The sequence below is a fragment of the Petromyzon marinus genome, chromosome 8 (assembly GCF_048934315.1).
Source record: "Petromyzon marinus isolate PM22_M1 ecotype Great Lakes invasive population chromosome 8, UKy_Petmar_22M1.pri1.0, whole genome shotgun sequence".
Taxonomy (NCBI): Eukaryota; Metazoa; Chordata; class Hyperoartia; order Petromyzontiformes; family Petromyzontidae; genus Petromyzon; species Petromyzon marinus.
Window position 1 is genome coordinate 9,921,737 of NC_133674.1, and position 12,424 is coordinate 9,934,160.

At 46.2% G+C, this 12,424-nt stretch overlaps 1 protein-coding gene across 2 annotated transcripts in view; it reads right to left on the minus strand.

The window, feature by feature from the left end:
* LOC116940219 (caspase-3-like) overlaps positions 1 to 12,424 on the minus strand; it is a 101,793-nt gene that overhangs the window by 18,943 nt on the left and 70,426 nt on the right. For both annotated transcript variants that reach the window (XM_076065647.1, XM_032949687.2), the window contains exons 2-3: positions 8,652 to 8,777; positions 421 to 587 (exon numbers count right to left, since the gene is read on the minus strand). In XM_076065647.1, coding sequence (XP_075921762.1) covers positions 421 to 587; positions 8,652 to 8,776 — 292 coding nt within the window. In that variant the 5' untranslated portion in view covers position 8,777. The remainder of the gene's footprint in view (positions 1 to 420; positions 588 to 8,651; positions 8,778 to 12,424) is intronic.

The following is a 12,424-nucleotide window of genomic DNA, read 5'->3' on the forward strand; positions in this document are numbered from 1 at the left end:
ACACACCGGTGTGCTGTTTACGTGACAAACCTTAGTAGTTGGCTGTGTTGGGTGGTGGCAGGTTTAACGACATTCATTTATTTACGCGATCTAACCCAAAAAAAACTGCGTTATGAATGTAATATTATCGTCCGATATATTTATGAATTATTTACTAATGCATTCTTTGCTGCCAATTTTTGTGTCACAATGTATATATGTATAAAAAAAAAACAAATTTGGGCGAAACTTAATCTTAGCAACAAATGTTAGCATCCTGCACCCTCCGATTAGCACGGTTGGCTACGTACGGCGTGAAAGAAGTTCAACATACATCCGTACAAATGAACAAACATAGCGCATTCGCTTCCGAGCCTGCGAGCCATTCCTGGCTGTGTGAGTGAGACCAATGAGCTGTACCGAGGTGAGGGGAACGCTTACCAGCTCTGGGAAAAAAGTTCTCATTGTTGATGATGATGCAATTGCCGATGGACTTGTAATGCATGCTGTACGAGTGTATCTGCGAATCCATCTCCTCCAAGTGTCCGTCGGGCTTCATGCTTGCGTCTCCCATGCAAGCACCCTTGATCACCACGCGGGATATTTTTCTTTTTTTGGGGGGAACACAACAGACACTCATAGCACGGTTTCCAGAAATGCCTTTAAGTGCACAGATTAATCGCTTTACTTTAAAAAAAAAAATTTGCCAGGTAAGGCCCATTGAGCTGTATGGCTCTTTTTCAGAAGCGGCCTGGCCACAAATGATAGCTCAACGAAGTGGCTAATCACGTGGAAATGTATAGCAGACATCTAACAAAAACGGACGTTGATTCTAAATGTTGAGGGCAAAACCGGAGGACCCGGAGAACAATCCACGCGATTACGGGGAGAACATGCAAACTCCAAATATACAGGTTTAAACCAAGAGTCTGCTCCTTACAGCGATCGTTCTACACTCGTTAAAAACACCTTGGCCTTAAAATGTAACATAGATAATAGCACATGAAGGGACATTGGCCGAAACGTCGCCTACTGTATATTTTCCCGTTTAATGCCACACGGGGTTGTTGTTGTTGACATGGAACATGCTGAGTAATATTGTTTTTTATTGTGCTTGTGCACCACTGCCAATGCAGCAGCAGCACCACCACCAGGTAACTGCCGCCTCCCAGTAGTTTACTAAATCGCAGTACGGTACAGGACACTACAGTAATAGGTTTATTCTTAAACTTGGCATCTTCGAAATTGGCATAGAGCTCCTGAACATTTTGCCACGAGCAAGATTACAATATGTTTATATACATTCAGTTTTATTTTTACGTATTTTCCTAGGACACACTTTGTTTTAAATGGATTTCCATGCTTGTAAACTACGGAAGAGATCAGCAAAGCCACCGAATGGTAGGGTACCCAGTGGCATAATTATTAACCTTCGAATTCATGATGCTGACGACGATGATGATGCTGATGCAATTGTGGTTTCATAATTTGCAAGAACACACTGTCAATTGATTATGCTTTTCTGCAGGAGCTGAACTCGTGCAGCCGCACTTTACTCAAACTGCACTTTAGTGAAAGGATTTTTTAAACAATGTATTTCCCTGACACGAGTTCTGACACTCAGTCCCACGAGTCTCAGACTACACAGGGAAACCCGCTAAAAGCACTCAGCCGTGGCGCATTATGCAAAATGTAGTGCAGCTGCACTTTACTTCAGTCACACTGGAACGAATCAGAATATTTACGCTGGAGTTATGCGATGAGCTATATGACGCTCCTTTTTCACAGATGTGCAGCAGGGGCACGGGGACAGAAATTGGCGTGGGCAATACATCTATCGGACCCCCGCGAAACGCGCAACCTTGTGACGGGGTTGACGACGGGGCCAGAAAAAGCCAAGCAGCTCATGTGAATTTGCGCTGTATGAAGCAAGGCCGTTGCCCGAAACGTCGGTTATTCTCTCTCTCTGTGTGAGCCACGGCCTTCTCCCGTTTAGCTCTGTCCATGATATCACCGTTACACGTGTTTCCTTTTATATATGGCCACACAATGTTATTGGCGAGCGTGTGATGTTTTCGCTAATGTGATTGTTTAAATAAGAACTCCCTCGGCGAGGTGGGATTATATATGTGGCGAGATGTTAGCTCCCTCGCCTGGTATGCAGGAGGTTCGTGGGTTCGATCTTGACTCTGACGCCTGTGTATTTGGCGTTTGCATGTTCTCTCTGTGGTCACGTGGATTTTTCTCCTGGGCCTTCGGTTTTCCCCCTCCACATTTAGAACAATTAGTATTTGGTTGCTTTAAAGGTTCTACGTGATAAGCCACTTCGTTGAGCTATTATTTGTGGCCAGGTGGCTTCTGAAAAAAAGAGCTACATAGCTCACTGGGTCTTACCCTGTAAAATAAATAGAGTTTCGATTTTTTTCCGTATATGTTTTGCAAAGCGTATAGAGAGCTTGTTGCTTTGACGGGGTCGTCATGGCAATGGCTCCGGATACCTCCAGTTTAAATAAATATTCTGAGTCTGGTAACCCGATGTAATTGCTCTTGCGACAAGCAGGCTTTTCGCTTGCGGTTTCAAATTTGCACCAACAGGAGGGGGTAGAGCCCCGTGGAATGGGACCAACTCTGCTTGCAGCGCTTGTGTATTATAATTTATTGAGTAAAATAGTTTACCTGCATAATCCCTCGCGATGGAAAGTGACATTAACACATAAAGACCGCGGTGCGATTGTGGCCATGCAACACAAACTATGGACCATATAGCAAACCCAAAGAGATGCATAGAGATATATTGATACTTACATATGTATAAAGACCATATAGACATACAGTGAGGGAAAAAAGCATTGATCCCCTGCTGATTTTGTACGTTTAAAAAAAACAAATGTGACACATTTGTATCTTGCATAAAGTAATTGTATTTTTTTCATTTGCTATACAGCCAGATACGACAAATCGACAACCTTAAAACACCCAGTCGTCCATAAAAGTTAAAGGTGGTATAGTACTAAGCATTTAGCGCGGGGCCGTGGAAAGTGCCGGGCCCGTAGCTACTACATATGTACAGTTAGGGAAAAAGGCTTTGATCCCCTGCTGATTTTGTACGTTTGCCCACTGACAAAGAAATGATCAGTCTATAATTTTAATGGTAGGTTTATTTGAACAGTGAGAGACAGAATAACAACAACAAAATCCAGAAAAACGCATGTCAAAAATGTTATGAATTGATTTGTATTTCAATGAGGGAAATAAGTATTTGACCCCTCCTGCGAAAACATAACTTAGTACTTGGTGGCAAAACCCTTGTTGGCAATCACAGAGGTCAGACGTTTCTTGTATTTGGCCACCAGGTTTGCACACATCTCAGGAGGGATTTTGTCCCACTCCTCTTTGCAGATCTTCTCCAAGTCATTAAGGTTTCGAGGCTGACGTTTGGCAACTCGAACCTTCAGCTCCCCCCACAGATTGACTATGGGATTAAGGTCTGGAGACTGGCTAGGCCACTCCAGGACCTTAATGTGCTTCTTCTTGAGCCACTCCTTTGTTGCCTTGGCTGTGTGTTTTGGGTCATTATGATGCTGGAATACCCATCCACGACCCATTTTCAATGCCCTGGCTGAGGGAAGGAGGTTCTCATCCAAGATTTGACGATACATGGCCCCGTCCATCGTCCCTTTGATGCGGTGAAGTTGTCCTGTCCCCTTAGCAGAAAAACACCCCCAAAGCATGTTTCCACCTCCATATTTGAGGGTGGGGATGGTGTTCTTGGGGTCATAGGCAGCATTCCTCTACCTCCAAACACGGCGAGTTGAGTTGATGCCAAAGAGCTCCATTTTGGTCTCATCTGACCACAACACTTTCACCCAGTTGTCCTCTGAATCATTCAGATGTTCATTGGCAAACTTCAGACGGGCATGTATATGTGCTTTATTGAGCAGGGGGACCTTGCGGGCGCTGCAGGATTTCAGTCCTTCACAGCTTAGTGTGTTACCAATTGTTTTCTTGGTGACTAAGGTCCCAGCTGCCTTGAGATCATTGACAAGATCCTACCGTGTAGTTCTGGGCTGATTCCTCACCGTTCTCATGATCATTGCAACTCCACGAGGTGAGATCTTGCATGGAGCCCCAGGCCGAGGGAGATTGACAGTTCCTTTGTGTTTCTTCCATTTGCGAATAATCGCATCAACTGTTGTCACCTTCTCACCAAGCTGCTTGGAAATGGTCTTGTAGCCCATTCCAGCTTTGAGTACGTCTACAATCTTGTCCCTGACATCCTTGGAGAGCTCTTTGGTCTTGGCCATGGTGGAGAGTTTGGAATTTGATTGATTGCTTCTGTGGACAGGTGTCTTTTATACAGGTAACAAGCTGAGATTAGGAGCACTCCCTTTAAGAGTGTGCTTCTAATCTCAGCTCGTTACCTGTATAAAAGACACCTGGGAGCCAGAAATATTTCTGATTGAGAGGGGGTCAAATACTTATTTCCCTCATTAAAATGCAAATAAATTTATAACATTTTTGACATGCGTTTTCCTGGATTTTTTTGTTGTTATTCTGTCTCTCACTGTTCAAATAAACCTACCATTAAAATTATGGACTGATCATTTCTTTGTCAGTGGGCAAACGTACAAAATCAGCAGGGAATCAAATACTTTTTTCCCTCACTATATAACCTAAGAACAGTGCAATGATCATGGCTGATGGTATTGTTATTTTGAAGTTAATAAGGATTGGATTACGTTTCTCTGAAAATGTTTTTGCTTAAGTTCAAACCTTTGAGAAACCACTATAGAAATTAGGAATTGATTTATACACAAGCATAGTGAGTGTCGTCAGAACCAGTGATTGAACAGCACATGCTCCTTGGGTGACAAGATGCTCCCTGTATGGCCATGTGACCCCTGTATGACAAGACGACCCCTGTATGACCATGTGACCCTGTATGATAAGACGACCCCTGTATGACCATGTGACCCCTGTATGACAAGACGACCCCTGCATGACCATGTGACCCCTGTATGACAAGATGCTCCCTGTATGACCATGTGACCCCTGTATGACAAGACGACCCCTGCATGACCATGTGACCACTGCATGACCATGTGACCCCTGTATGACCATGTGACCCCTGTATGACAAGATGCCCCCTGCATGGCAAGCTGTTACCCTCATTCACCTGTTGACGCTAGCCCCATGTGCAGATTTTACGATAACCCAATGCCAGCCTCATGACTTCAGCTGCTGTTGCAGTTAAACGTATAGGATGCACTTACGTTGTTAACTCGATGGCAGCCATGCCATTCCGACTGAAGGCAAGCTGCCCATTGATCGTGTGTATAATTCGTGAGATTCTTTGGATTTAGTGTGGCTTAAAGAGTCGAACAATGGCACTTGAACAATTCGATTCTGGTCTCAGCCGCAGGCATTCAAGGAATTCAGGTGTGAAAATCCACGCCCAAATACCCCGACTGTACTGAAGAAGAAGAATGGAGATGTGTTGAGGCTGTTGGCTTTGAGGTGAGTGTCAGGAGAGCAGAGAGTGGGACGAGGCATTGATTCGTGAATATCATTTCCCAAGCTCTGAATACATGCTTTGAATCACGTGTCTAAGAATATACATTGTTATATGTATGTATGTTGAACTTCTTTCGCACCCTGCATAGCCAACTGTGCTAAATGGAGGTGCAATTAGCATCTGAGCCCATTACATGCAACATATATCCGTATATGTTGCATGTAATGGGTTCATGTCTATCCTGCAGCCACTAGAGGCACTGCCATTCATTTCAATGGTAAACGAATTCCATTATTCAATTGAACTTTGAACTTGAATCACAATAGTTGAACAAATCATCAGTCCTTAACTGAACCAGGTTAGTGGCACCGAAGCCTGATTGGATAATGCTGAATGTGCGTTTATTTTTTGCACCGATAATGAAGCTCGAATCGGTTAGCCATGTTAACCAACGCAGGGTTCACGACGAAACGTCTGCGACTGGGATACAATGCAGTCGCATTCAGCATATTGCGCTCATAACGTCGACCGTTGTAATTATATTCAGGTCAAGCATTTCAATAACTTGCTCCATATGGGATATATTACAATGCAAAACCTGCAAACTTGAAAAATGCTGGTTCGAATGGATTGGCATCATCACTATTCAATTTTTAAAAGGATAACATGAATCCCTAAAATATATGGTTTCTTTGGGTTAGATCGTGTAAGTATAAATGTGTCGTTAACCCGCAAACAGCAGACACACCTGGGAGCCAGAAATCTTTCTGATTGAGAGGGGGTCAAATACTTATTTCCCTCATTAAAATGCAAATAAATGTATAACACTTTTTGACATGCGTTTTTCTGGATTTTGTTGTTGTTATTCTGTCTCTCACTGTTCAAATAAACCTACCATTAAAATTATAGACTTATCATTTCTTTGTCAGTGGGCAAACGTACAAAATCAGCAGGGGATCAAATACTTTTTCCCCTCACTATATAACCTAAGAACAGTGCATTGATCATGGCTGATGGTATTGTTATTTTGAAGTTAATAAGGATTGGATTACATTTCTCTGAAAATGTTTTTGCTTAAGTTCAAACCTTTGAGAAACCACTATAGGAATTAGGAATTGATTTATACACAGCATAGTGAGTGTCGTCAGAACCAGTGATTGAACAGCACATGCTCCTTGGGTGACAAGATGCTCCCTGTATGACCATGTGACCCCTGTATGACAAGACGACCCCTGTATGACCATGTGACCCTTGTATGACAAGACGACCCCTGCATGACCATGTGACCACTGCATGACCATGTGACCCCTGTATGACAAGATGCCCCCTGCATGGCAAGCTGTTACCTTCATTCACCTGTTGACGCTAGCCCCATGTGCAGATTTCACGATAACCCAATGCCAGCCTCATGACTTCAGCTGCTGTTGCCGTTAAACGTATAGGATGCACTTACGTTGTTAACTCGATGGCAGCCATGCCATTCCGACTGAAGGCAAGCTGCCCATTGATCGTGTGTATAATTCGTGAGATTCTTTGGATTTAGTGTGGCTTAAAGAGTCGAACAGTGGCACTTGAACAATTCGATTCTGGTCTCAGCTGCAGGCATTCAAGGAATTCAGGTGTGAAAATCCACGCCCAAATACCCCGACTGTACTGAAGAAGAATAAGAATGGAGATGTGTTGAGGCTGTTGGCTTTGAGGTGAGTGTCAGGAGAGCAGAGAGTGGGACGAGGCATTGATTCGTGAATATCATTTCCCAAGCTCTGAATACACGCTTTGAATCACGTGTCTAAGAATATACATTCTTATATGTATGTATGTTGAACTTCGAATCGGTTAGCCATGTTAACCAACGCAGGGTTCACGACGAAACGTCTGCGACTGGGATACAATGCAGTCGCATTCAGCATATTGCGCTCATAACGTCGACCGTTGTAATTATATTCAGGTCAAGCATTTCAATAACTTGCTCCATATGGGATATATTACAATGCAAAACCTGCAGACTTGAAAAATGCTGGTTCGAATGGTTTGGCATTATCACTATTCAATTTTTAAAAGGATAACATGAATCCCTAAAATATGAGGTTCTTTGGGTTAGATCGTGTAAGTATAAATGTGTCATTAACCCGCAAACAGGAGACACACTCAATTAGTAAGGTGGGCTGAAGTAGTAACTAATTGGCACGTTTTGTTTACGTGACAAAACTTACTAATTGGTTGTGTTGGGTTGTGGTGGGTTAGCGGCACATTTATACTTATGCGATCCAACCCAAAAAAACCCTTCATTATGCATAATATTAGTCGCGGAATCCTACGTATGAAACTCCATAGAAATATCCTCCGAGAGAATAGTCAAAGTCAAACTGGTACAAGCGAAAAAAAAGACACGGCACTACAGAAATACAGCACAAATCACATTGGCCAGTGTCATGTGAGTGAAAGAGGCCATACACAAGGTCACGATTGTATTCATGACTTTGTAAATGGTTCTATTTCTGGTGGAGAGGTGGTAATGGAACATATCTCACTGAAACCATTATTGATAACTCTTGATGACTGTGCTCAACACAGCCATTTTCACACAAAGGGACGTCAACTAGTTCCGTGACGATGGTTCGACCGAACAGTGTTGTATGAAACCCAAGTTCAAATCATTTGTTTTGCTGGGTTTTTTTTGTTCACTCGGGGTTGGGCCCTCGATCAGAAATTCTCGACCGTCATCATCTTCCAGAGAGATAATGTTCTAACGATGAGTGATGCTCTGCATTCTGCAGTAGTCTTAAATGGAAATGTCTTCATTATGAGACCTCTTTTGCCAGTAGCAAGATTTAGTAACAGGTTTTTACCCTTTTATCTGGCACCAAAACTGACACCTTTATACAAGGGATCATGTTTGCAATAACCACAACACAAGCAGTCAAAATGCAAACGTAAATAGATAACTGATAATGATATGCACTGTCCTTGAAATTGATTGGTCCACACCCGAGACGGCTTTTCTTAGAGCCTAGTCTCCACTGGTGTTGGACCAGATGACGCCAAAAGGCGTACAACTCAAAAACAGCGTTTATGGAATATGATTGGGATAGAAAAATGTCGTAATTAAATGCACCGTCATATATTTTGGAAGCACATGAGTACAACCTTGACTCACTTGATCATTGTCTTAATGTCCTTCTTGAGATGTCCATCAAGAGCATCCTCCTCTTCACCGCGGTCTTCCTGGCTAGAGCCTGTGGCTTCAATGTTGTCTTCATCGTTGTCCATGTTGCAAGCCATGCTACAAGAGATACACAGAGGGAAAAGTGTTGTCATGAAAAAATACTTTATATTGTTCATAATATAAATTTTTGGGTTAATTCGCCTAAATATATAAATGTGTCGTTAAAACCCGCCACCACCCGACACAGCCAACTAGTAAGGGTTGTTACGTAAACAGAACGTGGCCAATTCGTCACGAGTACAGCACACCGGTGTGTTGGAGAGCCAAGCCACAACATTTACAATCTGAGTATGACCTTTCGCCAGTAATTAGAACTAGCTTCATCAAGCGACAGCCAGATTTGTGGAAAAGTCTTGCTGTTTCGTTCCTTATATAGAGGCGTAGATGTGGTGACCACGCTTCTGTGCTCTTGCACAATGTGGGGGGGATTACTGAGGCAAGGTACATGATGCATGTGCAGTATGCGAGCCGTTTGAACTTGTCCTTCCTGTCTATTGTGTGTATTTAAATAGTAGCCCTACCAACGGTAATCCCTATTGAAGTACGCTGCCCTTTGTAGGCATGCATTTAAATAATGTATCATTTGATTATTCGCTTCCACGTAGCACTAAGGCGGTCGCTATCAGAACGGTTAGAGTTATTTTGATTTATTTCAATTTCGATAGTCTCTAATTAGTCTTGGCCAGTAGTAGCTAGTTTTGTACACAACTTCAACATTATCAAAATCAATTGAGTGTCCTTGTTGGTACGTGTGTTCTGCTACTGCTGACAGTTGTAGTTGGGAGTATTTAATATTTCTCTGTTTTTTTAGTCTCGTGCTGATCATTCGTCCTGTTTGCCCAACATAACATTTACCACGTGCAGTTAATCATGTACACACCTTCTGTTGATAGCTTCGGTAATACATCTTTGGTACCAGATATTAATTTCTGTATTTTATGTACCGTGCCAAATCTGACTCGGATGTTTTGTTTTTCCAAACATCTGGCTAGTTTATCAGTTACTCCCGCAATGTACGGTATTTTTGTTAAATCGTTTTAATTACTTGGGCAGTTTCAATGCTCTTGTTATTTGATTTGGTTTTGGTATTCAATGCCCTGTTGATTTGTGCATCATTGTAACGTGACGTGGCGTGACGCGGAGAGGAGTAAGAGGACTGGAAAGCAGGTATAGCGACCGATCAAGGGAAGGTGGGGAGAGTGTGGTGTTTAAATTAGTGATTGCTATTGTTTGGTTGGAACGGATGGATGATCAGGGGGTGGTGATGCGGGGGGTGGTGATGCGGGGGGGTGGTGATGCGGGGGGGGGTGATGCGGGGGGGTGGTGATGCACGGTGGGGGGGGGGTGGTGATGCAGGGTGGGTGTAATAAGGGGGGGTGGTGATGCAGGGTGGGGGTGGTGATGCGGAGTGGTGGTGATGCGGGGTGGGTGGGGGGTGTGTAATAAGGGGGTGAGGGGAAGATGATGGGAGGAGTTATAAATAGGGAGGGGTAGAGAACAGGAGGGTCCCTCGCTACCACAATGCGGAGGGGTTTGGACTTCGGGGGGGGGGGGTTGGAATGGGGGGGGGGGGTTGGAATGGGGGGGGGGGGGTTGGAATGGGGGGGGGTTGGAATGGGGGGGGTTGGAATGGGGGGGTTGGAATGGGGGGGGGGTTGGAATGGGGGGGGGGGTTGGAATGGGGGGGGGGGTTGGAATGGGGGGGGGGGTTGGAATGGGGGGGGGGTTGGAATGGGGGGGGGGTTGGAATGGGGGGGGGGTTGGAATGGGGGGGGGGGTTGGAATGGGGGGGGGGGGTTGGAATGGGGGGGGGGGTTGGAATGGGGGGGGGGGGTTGGAATGGGGGGGGGGGGTTGGAATGGGGGGGGGGGTTGGAATGGGGGGGGGGGTTGGAATGGGGGGGGGGTTGGAATGGGGGGGGGGTTGGAATGGGGGGGGGGTTGGAATTGGGGGGGGGGTTGGAATTGGGGAGGGGGTTGGAATGGGGGGGGGTTGGAATTGGGGGGGGGGTTGGAATTGGGGGGGGGTTGGAATTGGGGGGGGTTGGAATTGGGGGGGGGGTTGGAATTGGGGGGGGGGGTTGGAATTGGGGGGGGGGTTGGAATTGGGGGGGTTGGAATTGGGGGGGGTTGGAATTGGGGGGGGTTTGGAATGGGGGGGGTTGGAATTGGGGGGGGGTTGGAATTGGGGGGGGGGGTTGGAATTGGGGGGGGGTTGGAATTGGGGGGGGGGTTGGAATTGGGGGGGAGTTGGAATTGGGGGGGGGTAAGAGTGCGAGCAGCGGTGTTAGGTAACGAGCAGTTAAATCGTAGAGGTGGGGGGGGGGATAGCTGCCGCGATGAACGTGTGTGTTAGTAAAGGACATTTCGCTTAAGCCTTTAAACACACACTTACTCTCACTAGGGTAGTCAGTCGGTTCTTGTTTTTGCGAGTGGTGGCTAACGCTAATAGCGAAATGTCGCGAAGTAGGAGGTTGTATTTCCGTGGTTATTAGACAGGTGCGTAGGTGAGGTGAGTACCATTTGTTCGACGTTAACCTTGGGGAGAGCGTAATTGGGGTTGGACGAGGGGTGTAAGGGGAGGCGGCGGTGGTGCAGGCAAAGAGTAGGAGCCGCCTATGGAGCGAGACTGTGTGGCAAACGGCGTCTGAACTCCGAGCAGAGCGAGTAGGGCGATGTGGTAATGGGAGAACAGAATCGCATTTGATGATGAAATTTAATTGGCGTAATACGTTGGCACGAGTATTCGGCTGCACTCAATGCTCGACTAATCTCACCCTTTGTTTCGCTGACCTCGCTGTTTTGTGTGGTTTGCGCAATAAGCCTCCTTTAGATTGTAACGCGATGTTATGTAGAGTTACTAGGCGGCACTTTCTATAGAATCTAACGTGTCCGTGCTGCCAGCAACTAAGCATGATCAACACTCTAATCGGAATCGTGTCTCGCGTCCCGGCACGGTGAACGGTAAACCTAGTCCAGAGACATCGCCTGCACTGCTCCCCGCTACGTGAACTCAACGAACGGCACTGCCATGGCGACACTTGCCCTGCTCACCTGGCAGTGAGTGTGGTTAGACGCCCTGCTCACCTGGCAGTGAGTGTGGTTAGACGCCCTGCTCACCTGGCAGTGAGTGTGGTTAGACGCCCTGCTCACCTGGCAGCGAGTGTGGTTAGACGCCTTGTTCACCTGGCAGTGAGTGTGGTTAGACACCCTGCTCACCTGGCAGTGAGTGTGGTTAGACTCCCTGCTCACCTGGCAGTGACTGTGGTTAGACGCCCTGCTCACCTGGCAGTGAGTGTGGTTAGACGCCCTGCTCACCTGGCAGTGACTCTGGTTAGACTCCCTGCTCACCTGGCAGCGAGTGTGGTTAGACGCCCTGCTCACCTGGCAGTGAGTGTGGTTAGACGCCCTGCTCACCTGGCAGTGACTCTGGTTAGACTCCCTGCTCACCTGGCAGCGAGTGTGGTTAGACGCCCTGCTCACCTGGCAGTGAGTGTGGTTAGACACCCTGCTCACCTGGCAGTGTGTGTGGTTAGACTCCCTGCTCACCTGGCAGTGACTGTGGTTAGACGCCCTGCTCACCTGGCAGTGACTGTGGTTAGACTCCTTGTTCACCTGACAGTGACTGTGGTTAGACGCCCTGCTCACCTGGCAGTGAGTGTGGTTAGACGCCCTGCTCACCTGGCAGTGAGTGTGGTTAGACGC